The sequence below is a fragment of the Stegastes partitus genome, unplaced genomic scaffold, assembly GCF_000690725.1.
Source record: "Stegastes partitus isolate 25-593 unplaced genomic scaffold, Stegastes_partitus-1.0.2 Scaffold504, whole genome shotgun sequence".
In the NCBI taxonomy this organism is placed as follows: Eukaryota; Metazoa; Chordata; class Actinopteri; family Pomacentridae; genus Stegastes; species Stegastes partitus.
The window spans coordinates 339,292-356,065 of record NW_007578235.1 but is presented as its reverse complement, the minus strand read 5'-3'; the positions used below and the strand labels follow the sequence as shown (position 1 = coordinate 356,065).

The 16,774-nt window shown below is 44.1% G+C and overlaps 2 protein-coding genes across 2 annotated transcripts in view; one reads left to right on the top strand and one right to left on the bottom strand.

Moving 5' to 3' along the window:
• kif20ba (kinesin family member 20Ba) overlaps nt 1-12,359 on the bottom strand; it is a 60,620-nt gene extending 48,261 nt beyond the window's left edge. Inside the window, 17 exon segments of the mRNA XM_008287518.1 lie at nt 312-496; nt 973-1,135; nt 2,443-2,563; nt 2,890-3,029; nt 4,177-4,272; nt 4,369-4,521; nt 4,701-4,863; nt 5,290-5,436; nt 5,599-5,670; nt 6,966-7,077; nt 7,330-7,530; nt 7,736-7,790; nt 8,887-9,071; nt 9,273-9,411; nt 9,617-9,739; nt 9,942-10,031; nt 12,252-12,359. Coding sequence (XP_008285740.1) covers nt 312-496; nt 973-1,135; nt 2,443-2,563; nt 2,890-3,029; nt 4,177-4,272; nt 4,369-4,521; nt 4,701-4,863; nt 5,290-5,436; nt 5,599-5,670; nt 6,966-7,077; nt 7,330-7,530; nt 7,736-7,790; nt 8,887-9,071; nt 9,273-9,411; nt 9,617-9,739; nt 9,942-10,031; nt 12,252-12,359 — 2,253 coding nt within the window.
• A 3,886-nt stretch (nt 12,360-16,245) lies between these two features.
• LOC103361444 (high-affinity choline transporter 1-like) overlaps nt 16,246-16,774 on the top strand; it is a gene marked incomplete at its 3' end in the record, with an annotated part of 11,537 nt that continues 11,008 nt past the window's right edge. Inside the window, exon 1 of the mRNA XM_008287522.1 lies at nt 16,246-16,429. Within this exon, the coding sequence (XP_008285744.1) occupies nt 16,246-16,429 (184 nt within the window). The remainder of the gene's footprint in view (nt 16,430-16,774) is intronic.

The window sequence follows — 16,774 nt, the reverse complement described above, 5'->3', positions numbered from 1 at the left end:
GTAGCTGTAGCTGTGTGCTGCCAGCAGCCGATGAAGTTGCTCCTTCTGTACCTGAGCTACGGTTCCAATCAGTGCAAGTCTCAGGGAGCATTTCTTTCAAAATGTGAAGAAATTCCTTCAAAGCTTTTCAGAGATTTTGCGTTCATGAGAAAGGAGCAGACGCTCTGACAACGTGAAACCATAACTGCAAAATGCTAATTAAGCTCAGTTTGCACTGACATAACATTTGTCTCCACCCAGAGTAATTAGGATACTGAGGACATCAAACTATTTCCCTTTAGGGCGCCTGTTCCTGTTTATGTGATCCTTACCTGCAGCTGCTCTTTCTCACGTGAGCTCCTCTCTTCCACCGGCGCCGAGCGACCACGTGAGCCGAGCTCGGCCATCTTCTGCAGGTCTCCCACTTGTTTCTCCAGCCGGGCAACCTGCGACGACTTCTCCTGGAGCTGCAAGACGAGCCTGGTTTTCTCCTCGTCCTCTACACGGCTGGCTTCACCTAGCAAATAAAACAATGAAGACTTGAACAAAGTCCAGCGATATCGACTGTCTCTTGTGACTTAGAAACACGTGCTGCTATTTAATACGTTAAAAATGCGAGCATCAAAACAACACGACAACATAAATAAAAAGGCTGTTTAGTCGTAGATATTCTTCATAGTGTGAGACTGGCTCACCAAAACAACAACAGTTCACCTCCTCCATGCCAGCAGCAGTACGACCACGAGAACAGATCTGTTTTGAGACCTTTGTGTTTCTCTAATTTTCCACAGGCCTCTCTGTGAGCAGTTGTTTTTGGAATTGCTTTCTAATTTATAAGTACATAGTCTGATATAATTATGCTGTGGCTGAACTGTGCTGAGTCTAACAGGAAACACTCATGAACTCCTGCTGTGTGTTTCTGATTCACTTCTCAGGAACCAGCACAGCTAAGTCTGCATTTTCCTCCTCAGATACGGATTCATGTGTTTGTACCACTGTGCTTGTGAGGCTGCTGTTCGTCCACCTCCAGCTCCTCCACAGCGTCGTTTCTATCTGCCGGAGCCCCTGCGTGGCCTGAACCTCCACACGTATGAGCAGCCTCGGTGGAAGTCTTCATGCCTGCCAATTCAGACGAATAGGAGTCCAGAAGTTTGTCCTGCAGGAGGAAGAAGACACCAGAGACATTTAGTGAGCACGTCCTCACAGTCAGGCCTGGCAGGTCAATCACGTCTGTCCAAGTGTAGCAGCGTGAATCCTCCTGGTAAGAACCCTGAAACTCCCTCTGCTTGTACAGCAAATGAAGCCATTCCAACAGGAATCGTGGTAATTTCTTAGTGAAGCTGTAGGCGGAAGCAGGTCAGAGACATTTCAAGCTCAATAATTAATGCAACTCTGCTGCTGGAAACTAGCCGGGCTCGTGTTAAGTGTGAGAGTTGAACCTTGTCGCTGCGGTACATATCAAATACAGCCTCTCATTTATGTTTTACAGTCATTAACCCCATGAACCTCAGGCTGTTTCACTGTGAAGCTCCTGTCTTGGTCGCTGTACGGGCTAATCGTACACGCTGGTCTGGACTGTTTCAGAACCGCCAAGGCTATCCAGACTGTCCAATATTTGTATGACTAGCCTGTATGTCGAGGAAAAAAGCATCTTGTATTATGAAATAGCTTTTACATGAATCTCACCATCGCAATAAGAAGCAAACACATTTTGTGTGTTGATGTTTCATGACAGTGGGATGTAATGTTAGCTCTGTTATATAATGAACACCGGAGAAAGAACCTGTACGATTAAAACGGGTTTTGTTGTCTATTATATTCTGTACATTGTGTGAATCAAAAAGGCCTTTGAGACCTATTCAGGCAAAAAGCAGCAATATGGAAATGGGTCAAGAAATTTGTAAGGACATCATGTTGCAGACATTTAATATATTTAAACTAAAACTATATTAACATCATGGCATTATTACCACTTTATTTATTTATCTAACTTACCTATTCTGCATTTGGGATAAGCGTTCTAGTGTCTATGGCATTTAACAAACATATGAATAGATGTTAGAAGCAGTTTCTATTATGAAGTTTCATCTTTGCATGAGAACAAAGAACAATATTCGGCTCTCGTGCAGCATTTCCTGTTGCACACTGAATAAGTTAAACCGCAAACTGCAATATCTGCAACTGGTTAATTTCCCCAAGTTGTTCGGCACTAGTTGCCAACCCATCGTCACAGTCAAGCAATCAGCGCTGTTGGAAACGTCAAGCTGTGCTGTTCACTGACATGTGACGCACCTCACTGAAAGAAATATTAAAAACTTAGATGCAACGTATGTTCAAAGGGCTTCCAAGGATTTAAATCAAAACTAAAGTCCGCTTTAGCATTTACAACATAAAATCCCCTAATAAGCACACACTACAGTCATTGCAGGGCTTGTGATCCAAGGAAAAGGAGGACTGTGTTACCGTGGATTGGGCATCTTGGCTGAGTCCAGCTTTGGCCATTTTGTCAGTCAGATTTTTGAAAATTTCCAGCCTCCTCTCAGCTCGCTCCTCCAAGATTTCCCTCTCCCTCGCCAAGCGGTCACTGATCCAAAGACAAACACACTCATATGACTATGAAACATCGAGTGGAATAAGACCGTAAAGCTCTGCATGCTTCCTAAGACGCCTCTTTTCCTTCTACGTGCAGCTGAATATTACTATTTTGAATTTAATTCAGGGAAAACTAAATGAAAACATGAACACTTACATTACTTAAAAATATAGCAAGTGATGCAACCTGGGCAAGAAAACACAAACTACTAATTTAAAAGCAGGAAAAACACTCATCCAGTACGACTCTGAGGCAGGAAGACATGACGGGAGGCTTTAGCTTTGCTGGACAAGCGTATGAACAAAAACAGGTCTCACTCGAAGTCGCTCTGCATCTCAGAGAAAAGCTCTGAGAACTCTCTGCTGATCTCCTCTCTGACTCGAGCCTCCATCAGCACACTCTCCGCTCGCTCCCTCTTCAGCTGAACCTGCAGCTGTTTGAAAAGAGCCGCCTGCCTCTGAGGAACCAGACACAACCAACAGTCATTAGACACAACTGGAAAACATGTGTTCTCTACATAAAGCTCTTTCACACAGTTTGATCATCCTGTTATGGTAAAAGGTAAATAAATGGTCTGCACTTATGCAGCGCTTTCATCCAAAGCGCTTTACAATGTGTTTCTCATTCACACACATTCACACACCAGTGGAGCTGCCATGCAAGGTGCTGCTGCCATTGGGAGCAACTTCAGGTTCAGTGTCTTGCCCGAGGACACTTCAACTGTGGAGGGGATGGAACCACCAACCTTGTGACTGGAGGAGAACCTGCTCTACCACCTGAGCCACAGCCGCCCCAATGAGAAGATTATTAGACAAAACAAAAACACAACCTTGTGTAAAAATTATAGAACAAGAATTTATTCATTTATTTATTTTTTTTATAAACGTATCAGCTGCAGACTATCTGTCTAAACTAACTGAGGGGGAAAGACTGCACAAAACAAAGGACGTCATTAATGAAAGTTTAGTAAAACCCAGTGTGTCTTCTCAATAAGTCCTGAATAACTAATGCAGGCTACAGCTCTACATGATCCATCATTGCCACGCGTCCCATTTATTGTCTACTGTAATGCACTCTGGCAGCACGCTGACCACTCCTCACTGCATTAAGCTGAGGTCTCTGCTGATTTATGCAGTAAGGGTGTCCAGCATGACTGACATCTCTAGATACTCCTTAAAAAGTCTCTTCAACGAGCTGACACTGATTTAAAATGAAGATTCAGCAGCTTATTCGTCACCGCGGTTGTTTTCAGTGAAATATTTTCCTAACATCAGAGAAAGTTTCCAAATGAACCGCTGTATAGATCTGGTTTGAAATCCAAGGCAGACAGCTGAAGATGGAAGTAGTCTGTATTAGTTTCAGGAAGGAGACTCAACAACAACCTAATAATCTCTTTTAACACGACCAAGCTGAACGCACATCAAGCAACCAGTGCTAAGAAGCAGCATGGCCACTCACATCCCAAACAACCTGTGGAGACGTACCATAACCGCTTTCACACAGTTTCCCACCTAAACTTATTTTTGCCTCCCTGATGCTTGAAGTGACGCACTTAGTGGCAACCTCCTCGTCAAGAGCACTCTGTTAAATTAAAATGCACTGACCTGGTGCGTCTTCTTACAGATGAGAATTTTATCGTCGTTTCCGTCGTCGGTTTGATCCATGGTGTCCTCCATCAGGCTCTCATCGTCCTCATCCTCCTACACAGAACATTTTAACAAAACAACGCAGGTTCGTGTAGTGGCAGCAGCGACATGTTGTATAAACTATGATCAGGTTTCATCCCTCCGTCCCACCTGTACATCCTCCAGGCTGCTCTCCCAGCCGATCAGGGAGCTCCTCCTGCTGCTCCCAGGAGTCTTTCCCTCAGCATTGTTGATGATGAAGGACACCTCGCCGGCCGACCTCTGTGGTATGACGGGAAGGGGCTTGGAGGACAGAACTACAACCTGGAAACAGACGAGAGGAAACACATTTGGCTCTTTACATAATGTACATGGACTACAGCGACATGCAGACAAGTATACGTTCAGTCTGGCTGCAAAAAACACCAAAACATGAAGGATTACAAACAAACAGCTCTGAGTGTCTATGTGCTGGTGAAACAGAGAAATAAAAGCATGTGAACCTTTTGTGCCACAGCAGAGAACTTGAGGACGTTGAGCGTCTCGTCGTACATGGAGGCGCACTGGTTGATGTTGACGATCATACAGGCTTTCCCTCGGCCGCAGAAGAAGCCCTGCAGGTAGTGGGTCAGCTTGCTCTCCCTGAAGGGGACGTGCTGAAGCAGCCTGAGGGAGGAAACGGACAAACGGACGGCTGGCTTTCATACGTTTGTCTTTTGAAGCAGTTGCTCATTCATGCAGCATACAGTGGGAGGCTTCAGCAGCCTGTTGTAGCTCAGCTTGTGTCTAATTCTCCTTTAGTTTGGTCTCTACCAACTCTTCAGAAGAATATCTCTAACCACTAGATGTTCAGCATTGTCTCCAGAGCTAATGGCTAACTGCTGCTTGGACAAACCTGACTGTGTACAGTGGCTTTCTTTCTTTTATTTTTTCCCTGAGCACCATGATAAAGCCACACAGTGAACCAAAACAGTGCGCTAAATGGAGGCTAAAACACCTGAAGGCGTTTAAGAGCTGTGTGTTGGAGCTCTGTAACTTGTACGAGTAACCCATTAAACTCAATGACAGACATAAGGATAAGAAAGCCCTCACTTGGCCTGCTGATTGTGTCGCAGTGCGTTGATGCATTTCCCCAGAATGAGCAGTGAGGTGTTGATGTTTCCGGCTTCTTTCAGACGCTCGCCTTTATTCTGGGTTTTGGCGCAGCGCTCAGATCCAGCCAGGTCACACAGACACAACCTGGAGACACAAACACATGGCATTCATCTATATGAAGGACACGAGGAACAGATAAGGTTCAACACTTGATGCTTCAACACACACACAGCTCACTGCAGCGTTTCACAAACCTACAGCTGACCCGTATGTCCAGGAGCCAGAAAAAGAGAAAGTTTTACTCACTCGCTGACTGTTTGGACCCTCGGAGTCCCGATATCCTCAATTCTTAAAATTCGAATGGAGAAAATGCTGTGACTGTCAAAAGAAGAGGAAAACATAGCAAAGACCTCAGTAACGGTATGTTAAATGTCATCAACAAACTTCTGAAGACATTACCAGAAATAAAATGCCCACAACACAGCTGCAAAGCAGATAAAAGAAATATGTCATTCCAAGTACAGATGTGTTACAGCCAAACCGTGTACACAAGTTTATTTGTCTGCACAGTGGAGCAAATACCAAGAATAAGAAGTGATGTGAGATTGTTCAATCAGCATCGCCAAATTAATTCACAGCACTGGCTGCCATTTATTTCATGAGGCAGGTGGACAAAAAAGACAGGAAGCTGTTGTAGAACAATGTTAGAGCTCCCCCTTGTGTCCAAACGTCACTATTCTATAGGTGGAGCCTTGAAATTCTGGAAGTCATGTTACCTGAGAGTGAATAATAAGACTTTAAACGGACGTAAAACTCAACATATAGTTGCCTAATAAACACATGCAGTGCTTACTGTCTGTATAATCAGACTGATTTTGGTGTCTGTGGATGGAGCGTTAGTTGTGTACTATAACAGAGGAAGACCTGAACCAGCTACACAGGCTCTAAAAGCGTTTGCGTGGGCGCCGACAGACCACAATCCTGAGGAGCTGAGCTTAGTTGGTTCTACGAGTGGATTTGCTCTCAATTACCAAGAAAAGGTGACAGTACAGGTGTAAAAGTACGTCGCATTTTTAGATTTGTCACGATCCTACAGATGCTTCAGAGTGCTAAATGTTAACTATAACCCGACCCAACCGCTTGTCAGGAAGGATGATATATGAATCATAATGAAAGTCTTCTGTACCTGAGAGGTTGAACAAAGTTTAGGTTAGTGCAGTCACACACTTCTAGACTAGATAAGCAACAATCGGCGTCAAAGGCATGTGGTTCTCCAGCTGTTACGGAGCAGCTTCTGACCACAGCAACACAATCACTGCTCCCCGTCCTCCACACCTGCTCAGTGACACTTCTTTCTCTTTCCCAAAATGAACTTCTAGTTGATGCAGTGGAAGAGATTCAGGGAGACGGGGAGCGCTGAAAGCTTTGCAGGAGCAACACATCACTGCACAAAGAGACCATTCTGATGGAGGTACTGGCATCACTTACATCAGACACAGTCTCCCACCTTTTCAACTTGTCTCGTCTGGCATCACTGACAAGTTCACACTGAGCGTGATGAAGACGAGGAAGAACTGAAAGTCACTAGTAAAGGTGATCTAAGAATTCAAACCTAATTTGACTTCAAAACTTTTGGCCGAATGCCTGAACATGCTGCCGGCCGTCGTCCTCACCTCCTGCTGGAGAGATGATTGAGTCGAGTGGAGGAGAAGCTCTGGTTCTTCTTGCCCAGCTTCATCACCCTGTAAGCCTCTTCTGCGCTACTGACCTGAACCCAACGCAGATCTAAAGGCAAAGTAGAAAAAAAATTAATGAATGAATTAATATTAAGGGAGTGAAAAAAGATCCCTTTATTGTTGCACATTTGCTTTTCTATGGCAGCAAAACTACCGTAAAGCAATAAAGTTTAACGGGAACAGGTTTTTCAATAGCAGACATAAGCGTTTCTTCTTCTTCTACTGGTTTTATTTTGGACAATTCACAAATCCGTGAAACAACCTCAGATGCCTGCTAAGCAGCGTTTATTCTCTGCCCAACCTTTGACGAAGGCGTTGCCCTTGACGTCCTGCGACAGGCGCAGCACGGTTCTCCTCGGAGCACCGCTGGGAACCGCCTCCAGGAGGTCGTGAATGTTCTCATTGTAGATTTCACAGAAAGAAACCCAAATGGAGAACTTGGTGTGTGGTTCCACCTCCAGGCTGAGTTTGTCCTCTGCTGTTGCACCCAGCATGGACGAGCCTGCCACAGACAAAGAAGATCATTGTCCTCACACAGCGACGGCAGGAATTTAGTGCAGAGATGCTCATGAAAGGGCTGCTGGAAGTTTAAACAAGGGTTGACAGAGCTTTCAATCAGAATTAGCAAAAACATTTCCGCAGTAAACGGGTTGTGTCAGATGTGCTGCTTCAGGGCAACAAACGGCAGAAACACAGAAAAGTCTTGCCTTCAAGCAGAGTCCTGTTGGTCATGTTCAGCAGGCTGACATTGTTCCTGTCACCCTGAAAGGCAAAGACAAAAATGTCAGGAAGTATTTAAAGTAGTAAAGAAAGAATGAGAATAACAGAGGAGCAGAAACAGGAGGGTCCTCTCCAGCAGCATTCCTACTTCACTAGCCTTAAGCAAAGAGAACTGGAGCGAACTCTGTTGAAGCTAATTCTTCACACAACTACTTCTGTTGTCTATTTCTGTTTGACCGATGAGCAGCCCAGTCATCTGTGTGTGTGTGAATCATCTTCTCATCTCAGAGCACTTCAGGTCATTAAACTGGTGGCGTGGATGTTTTCAGCCGCTCGGAGACGTGTGGAGCAGGTGAGCCGCTGCCTCACATCCTGAACGCTGCACGGACCCACTGGTTCTGTTCACAGTGTTTATATTGTTTCTGTTCATACTTTATTATTTGTGTTGTACTTGGTTGCCATTTTTCTTTTGCTGAAAGTCGAGACTTCCGACTCAAACGTATGCATAACGACAATAAAAGGATCTGATTGGACCTCCTACAGCTTCAGGTATCACCAGACAATACGGTGTCTGAACTTGTTTGCTTCAAGCATCCTGAACTCTCTCAAGGACACTCAGTGCACCAGCCAGTGTCCTGAGGGTTTTCTACACCAGATGTGTTTCAGCCACCTTTCTCAGCTGTCGGCACACCTGAGCCGGTAAAGACCACGTTTTTGTTTTTTTGCACTGAGGAATTTCTGAGAATTAAAAAAACATTTATTTTTGATCAGTTCTGTTAATTGGGATTTTATTTAGTCAAGAGTAAGATGCATTTTGCCCGTTAATGGTCAGAAATATCAGTAAAACACATACGTTTCTGTCAAATCAGAAAATCCTGCAGACCTATGACACCTGCTGTTGCACACAGTCACTCCGAACAGACCCGTTCTGAGCAACACGGACCTCGGACACCTTCTTCATTTAGTCAACACAGCTGTCTGTAATAAATGGTTTGCATTTCACAGCCGCAATCTAAACCACATTCTGATGCCTTGATTGCATATCTGTTGTTCTTGGTGCACACCTGCAGCGTCGGTCACTGAGCTCTGAGTGCTACTTTGCCGTGCTGTGACTGAGCATGCTGGTCGGACCGGTTACCTCTTTAAGCTGTCTGAAGAGGTTTCTCTTGAACAACGCTTCCTCGGCCTGCTGCTCCCTGGTCAGTCTTGTGAACTCTCGGCAGCGGTGAGGTTTGATGCTCATCTCGGGGAACACCTGCTCGTCGACACTGTTGAAGATGACGTTCAGAGTCCTGGGCAGGACACCGGCGTCGGCATCTGGACCTGGAGTGACCAGAGCAAATCGACAGACTGTGCTGAGTGTTTAATCAACATTACAATCTTAAGACAGCAGCTGAAAGAGGCCCATCGTCACACTTCAGTTCTGTAAATTAAGAAAAGTCCTACTCAGGAGGAAAAGCACCCCAGCCTGACTCAGGACAACATTTCAGCAGCTCTTTAGATGCCTGAGGGACTGTAATCTACCTAAGAATGTGAAGGTCTTCCCAGCGTTAGTGACTCCGTACGTGAACACCAGAGAGTTTCTCCCTTCAAGAACATCTTTGACCAGATCCTTCACCGTGCCTTCAAACAGCTCCCTCTGCGTCGTCTCAGGACCGTACACCTGTCAAAGAGACGAAGACGGCTCAGCAAGCCTATCATTTAAAAACAAAAACATATGTCCTCCTTTAATTATCAGACTTTCTCAGCTTTTTTCTGGCCTGTTACTGTGTTTCAGGTGCAAAGACGACTCACAATGGATGACGAACAACTAACAACATACTCAAAGGAAACAGAAGAAATAGATGTTGGAGGTTTTATCGACCAACCTGAGAGAACTGGAAGCGCTGCCCAGTCTGTGGAAGCGATCTGTCGGCGCTAAGCCTCGCTGAGAGGGACAGACTGGGAGGCTTCAGCAGAACCGAGTCAGGGGACTCGATGGAAACGCAGTCCTGTGGAACACAAAAACACAATAAACAGGTATTTCCATTCCTAGAATATACTGCTGATCAGCATATGAACACACAGCCTGTTTCCTGGATGGTTAAACAGAACTGTCAGTACTTAGCAGTAAACACTGTAAATACACTTATGACAGCTAGAAACTCAAACAGCTGATCAATTCCCTGCAAATGCAGTATTTCTCTTATTTACCTGTGACTCTCCATTGCTGCTCTCCGCCGAGGTGAAGGGTCGGATTCGGAGGTAGACCTGAAGGTGTTCTCTCTCCTCGATGCAGGAATGCTGCACACACAGCAGGGATTAGACTTAGGCTGACTTTATTCAGCTGTTACAGCAGCATGACCACTCAACGGAGGAGGTCAACAGAGCAGGAAGACAACTCAGAATATGAAAAAAATATTAAAATGAAGGTAAACTAAAGCAAGATAAAAATACAGAAAATATAATACAGAAGAAACTCAGCAATAATTTACAACAACATATAAGAGAGATACAGAAATGTGCAAATGATAATGTGTTCAGATGGAATCTTTAAAGAGTCTTGCTGCTGTCGGGAGGAATGACCTCCTGTAGCGTTCCTCGGAGCAGCAGGGTTGTATCAGTGTGTTGCTGAAGCTGCTCAGTACAACCACAAACAGGGAAGTGAAAGGCCAAGCTTTCTGGCATCGGGCTGAGGCTCAGTCAGTGGAAACCAGAGACTGTTAATGTGATAGTCTTCTGCTGCCTTAGTGCATGCTGGGAGAAGTCTGAGGGCCCTGATCAGACGCTGGCAGGTGAAGACAGCCTACAGAGTTCATTTTCCATTTCTAAAATGTCTGGTATGTTTCACATGGTTTTCATAGAGTGAATGTGTACATTGGGGAAGCATCGTATTCTATGTCTACACCTGCCAGTGGGAATAGAATAGAAACAGAATAGAAAAATACTTTATTCATCCCAGGCCTGGGAAATTACTACACAGTGGGCCAGCACCATCAATCTAAGATCATAATGTGGTACTGCAGGAGAAATCTGTTGGAAATACATGTGCAAATATCTATCGGCCAAAATCCATCCATCATCTCTACACCTTAACCCTCACTATGGGGGGCGGAGCCTATCCCAGCTGACTCAGGGTGAAGGCAGGTTCACCTGGACAGGTAACCAGTCTATCACAGGGCTACACTTAGAGACAGACAACCAAGCACACTCACATTCACACCTACGGACAATTTACAATCACCAATTAACCTCAGCATGTTTCTGGACTGTGGGAGGAAGCCGGAGAACCCGGAGAGAACCCACGCTGCACGGGGAGAACATGGAGACTCCACGCAGGAAGATCCCGGGTGTCCTCACCGGGACGCCAACCGGCAACCTTCTAGCTGTGAGGCCACGGTGGTAACCGCTGATCCACCTGCAGCCCTATCGGCCAAAATGACTTGGAATAAATACGGGCATGTCAGACCCGGGCAGAAACTCAGCAGCATGTATCCCTGGTGTATGTGTGGGTGGAGAGCTTGAAGCACTCTGCGATGAAGTAGATTCAGCCTTCAGTCTTGATTCTACGTACAGGAGGCATCATCTGACCTGCAGTTATGTGAATGATGGTCTCAGTACCCAGAGGAGGAGCCAAGAAAGTTGGCCGACACATACAATCAGTAGCGAAGCCCGTTAGAGAGCGACTCACATCCTCACAGTTACATCCAGCAGCTCACACAGAGTCCAAACTACACCCAACAACACCAACACAACACGGAGGCTGCTGTGGCTCCTCTGTGCTTCTACAACTCACCATCTCCACATCGCACTTTGTTCAGTTTACAGACCAAAGTTTTTCACTTGGTTATGGGATGTGATAGAAACTTAACCTGAATGACACAGCCTCGTTCCTACTTCATGCTGTGCTGTACGATGCAACGACATACCATCTGTCAAAACATGAACTTGTTCTTTTGCTTTTTTTTGGAGTAAAATTAATCTTTTACGACTGATCTGTACAACAGTCAACAGATGAACTGATAGAAAAACAGTTGCTACTGGTCATAAAAGACGAGGTACAAACTGAGGAACAATGCCAGACTGACCCAGAACCTGCCATCAAAAGAAAGAATCAAAAGGCTGGATGGACTTAGTGTGACATCCCATCAGGTCGGTGTCCTGCGTCTGACATGCAGGAACAGTTATAATAAAGTCTATTTATTTATTCAGCAGCACAAAGTGCCTAAAAAAGAAAACCAATACACAACAACATGTCATTTAAATTGTAATTGTGTTGTGAGCTTCATTTAAAATGTTAAAAACATAATGTTAGCAACCGTTCCAGGTTTTTAATCAACTGACTGTTACATTAAAACCTAATTATAGTGTAGATAAGTCCTCGTGAAGTCTTGTGTGCATAAGCAGATGATGAGTGAGCGACCAACAGAAAACAGACTATTTGGCCTTCAGCGATCGGCTGTGATCATTATCATCAATGCAGGGATGAGTACTGATCATTTCACTGTAAGCTACCAGAGCTACCTGTGCGTCTGGTAAGGAGCTGAACTCTGATGACTGATCTCTCTTTAAATCGTCCACCTCTACGTGCTCCCGCTGGTCAGCCTTGCTGTGCAGGAACGACTCCATCATCCTGAAACACACACACCAGGACAACAGCGTCGATCAAAGCACGACACAAAAGTAAAGACTTGAGTTAAAGTAAGACAGTAAAAGACACTAAACATAAGGCGCTGAGCGCGGTGAAACCTACCGCTTGTGAAAAGGCTCCCAAAAAACAGATTCTGACACGTTTTTTATTTATTTTTTAAATGTAGACCACAATCTGGACTAGATTATGACAGAGAGACAGACAGACACAGTCCTCCTCAGATCTATTCATCCCTTCAATTAAAGAAAATCTAAACTCACAACAGTCCCTCAAGTAACCAGAAACTGAAAAAAGAATAATAAATAAAAATGTGTTAAATTATAATTGAGTGAAATAAGACGTTGCTTTTGAATTGTGGATGAAAAGAACAATTTAAAAAATAATAATAAGTCCCAGACCAATAGAGGCCTTTGCTGATGAGCAGTGGTCCAGAACACCTGTCAACATGTGAGAAGTCTGACTGAGAGTTACAGGAAACACCTGATGGCTGTGATTGGCTCAGAGGGTTGATCAGCTACATGGTGGTTCACAGCTCCCATCAGGCTGGTTTGATTTGGTGTTTGTTTGTGGTTGTTTTATTTCTGTTGAGCCACAATTCAAAGCAACGTCATGATGTTCAATTAAACTTTTATTTATTATTACTTTTGTCAGTTTCCACTTATTTCAGTGACAGCTGCTGTTCTCTAATAGGAGGGTATGAACACATCTGAGGATGACTGTAGGTATTTGATGTGGACCTCGATGCAAGACAAGTAGTTAAATCTCTATTTTAGTTTTGCATTAATATGAAAGGACAGATTCACACATCACAAAGACTGTACTGTTTACAGACTGTCTGCTGTGATCCCGTCCAGACCGGACCTGTCCATATGGACTTACTGCAGATCAGGGGACGGGTTCATGGGGTCAGCATGCTTTTAAAAAGCTGTGAAATATCCTTTTTTGAACCTTTATAAACAGAATAAAGGTCTCACAGGTTTTCCTAAACCGTCCAACGCGGTTTAAATCATTAAAATGTGGAAGCTCAGGCTCTCAGCGTGTAACCTGAGTTCTCCCTGAACCTTTAGTTAGCTGCTGAATGGAAAGCTAATTGTACCTGCTAAGATGCTAAACGAAAGGTGGAGTCACACTTTCCTGTGCCTCGGGCTGCCCTCGGTCAGCAGGTGAACAGGTGTCACCGTTCAGAGAGGCCTTCAGGGACCTCACCGAGGACAGGATGCTCATTAAATCTCAGCTTCGTCACACAACAGTTGGTTAAACAGACAGCAGTGGAGCTAACGTCAGCCTGAACGCTACAGAATGAACGTTGAACAAGCTGTCAGAGTGGGCTGGCTGTTTTTACAGAACTCACACCAAAACGCTTCTTTAGTTTGATCGTTTAGCTTCACCGTTACCGACACTCACCGGCTAACTAGCAAGCTAGCGGGCTAGCTGGAATGTTCCACCTGAGTGGCAGCCGCACCTGTCAACTGATTATTTAAACACTCTGTGACAAATGTCCGTTTTATTTTCTCAAAACCACAAATCGTTTACATTTCAGCAGCGACGCTACTCAGCAGAGGAACGTACCTGTTGCTTCTATTCGGGACATTAGCTGCTGAAGCTGCAGGATTTTCTGGTTTTGTGCGCAAACTGACGTTGAGCTGAACACAACAACAGACCGCCGTCTGTTTGAAACGGACCAATTGGAGTCAAGCACAAACGGCGCATGCGTGCTTCATGTGCTACGTTCACGACTTCTTTTTACGGTCGGAAATCAAAGACAAGAAACGACAAAACAAAACAAAACGTCGTAAAGCAGCCAGTTGAATCTAAACATCATTACATATATAACGGCTATGCTAAAGATGACATGAAATGCTTTATTTACTAATGAAATACTGACTCTAAGTCAGCCATAGCACATTTATAACAACAGTTATTGTTGACTAGCTTTAGAGCTTTGATTTAGCAATTTTAAATATTAAAGATAAGATCAGAAAAAAAGTAAAACAGTTTTTAGCTGTAATTTAAAAAGAAAAAAGCTTTTATTTTAGAGATTTCCCCTATTTAAAAAAACCAGAAAACATAATAAATAAATAATAACAATACAGTAAAATCACAGGTAATTACAAATTTATGTTCCCCCTAAAATCCAACTCAAACAGTCCACATTAAAAATCTGGGGCTCTTCTTCTTCTTCTTCTATTTATTTATTTATTTTTTACAGTGTTTAAATCAAAGGGGAAAAACATTTTTTATTGTTTTCTTTTTGTTGAAAGATAAATTCTATACATTGAGGAAAGCACTGTACAGTAGCAGCAGCCTCATACAGGCTCCACAATATGAATGATGCTGATCAGAGATGTGAAGACAGGGACAGTGAAAAGAAAGACAGAAGCCTGACAGGGTTTCATAACCATTAGTATTAAAACATCGTGTTCAAATAGGATACAAATCTGTATATATGCTTTTAATTGCAATACAAGGAGCAATTTGTACATGTTAATAGTTCAACCTGGAAATCAAACCTGGAGACATGGAAAGTCCTAAACCTGCAAGGATTGATTCCTTTGTTATGTCAGGAACCCTGAAAGTCTGAATCAGTGTTTTTGAGTCAGTTCACTGGGTGGAAAGGTTCAGCCATGGTGTTTTAGAATCTGGTCCCAACAGCAGCTGTAAACAGGAAGGTCAAGACCCTGCAGCAGTGGACTGCATCTACCCGAGTAACTTCAATGTTAAGGTCAGCACCCTACAATACCCTACGACATCCTGCTATAACATAAAATACAGATTTACTTGATAACATATGTAGGTCATGATCCTACCCTGAGTGGAACGAGCAGATTGAAATGTGCAAAAGGGCTTCATACATTCAAGGTTGATCAAATGACTCAGTGAGCTTAGCTGATAGCTTGAAGTCTACACATCCTCAGCTGCGTCCAGACAGGATCTGTCTATCACACTTTTGTCCTTGCACTGAGGCTGAGCAAAGTTGACGGAGACATTTTTTGAGGGTGGAAGACGTAAACTGAGGGTCACATGCATGTTGAGCTGATGGCAGAATCATGATGTTTATTGTGATGCACACGTGAACACCACATGAGCGTTGTGACCTCCTGAAACAGAACTTTTCACCACAGAAGTCTAGAGGTAAAAGATACAGCACACATTACAGGGGAGAGGAGACACAAAGACGACATAAAATGGTCCATATGGATGCATGGAGAAGTGACCAAAAATAAAATAAAACAAAACAGAAAAGCCAAGTAAAGCCATGTGAACACAACCAGATGAGCATATTGGCTAATTAAAGAACAAAAGAGCAGGGCAACAAAAGAAGTGGAAATGGAAAGGATCAGGGAAGTTTTAGGAAGAACTCAAAACAAAGGGGGGAGATGAGACTTTCACTTTGATTTAAAACCACCATTGGTGGCTCAGGCGACACAGCGGGTTGGTGGTTCAAGCCCCACATGTCAAAGTGTCCTTGTATAAGACAGGCAGGCACTTTGCAGGGCGACTCTAAATGAGAAACACATTTTACAGCATTTTCAGTACGAATAGTGTAGAAATAATGAAGTGCAGACCATTTACCAAGTTGTTCCTCTGAGTTTATTAAAACACCAGACGGCATAAAACAAATCACCTGTAAGGCCAACCATGAGAGAAAAAACACAATCAAGTGTAAAATATCTAACCAGAGCGACTCTCGCTCAGCATTTAAGATGTTCGAGAAGGTTTACAGTGACTAAACCAACCAGTTTCACCAGAGGGCACTAATATGTTTTTGAAAACAGGATTCGGCTTTTCCAGTTTTCTTCTGGAATGCTGTCCTTCATTCGGTTCCTCGGTCGCTCAGAGGAGAGCAGCTAGTGCAGCTCAACCATCATGGCTGTGAATGTCCCAGGCGTGGTAGCGATGGTGCTTTTCTACCTGCTGGTCCTCGGGATCGGCATCTGGGCTTCGTTCAAGTCCAAAAGGGTGCAGAAGAAAAGCGCAGCAACCCAGATGGAGATGGCCCTGCTGGGGAACCGGGGAATCAACTGTGTGGTGGGGATCTTCACCATGATCGGTGAGGACAGGGTGCAAAGGACTGTTTGGCCGTTACACAATGAGACTCCTTTGCAAACGGACAGAATCTGGAGGGAAACACTGTCCAGGAGCGACAGCCTCGTACAACACAGACTCTAATACCTGAGAGCTTGTGTTTTATGAGACTGTCGACTTCTGTCTAATCAGGGGTTGATTTGTATTGACGAGGAAACCAAGGAAGTTATCTTGTCTGTTAAATCCGTCACCAAAGGAGCATGAAAGACTTGGACATAACGTAATGGTTTTCTTGCACAAACAAGATGAAACATTTCTATTTGTTCATGTGAATAACGTTTCCCTGTGTGGTTCTAGCTCAGTGCAGTGG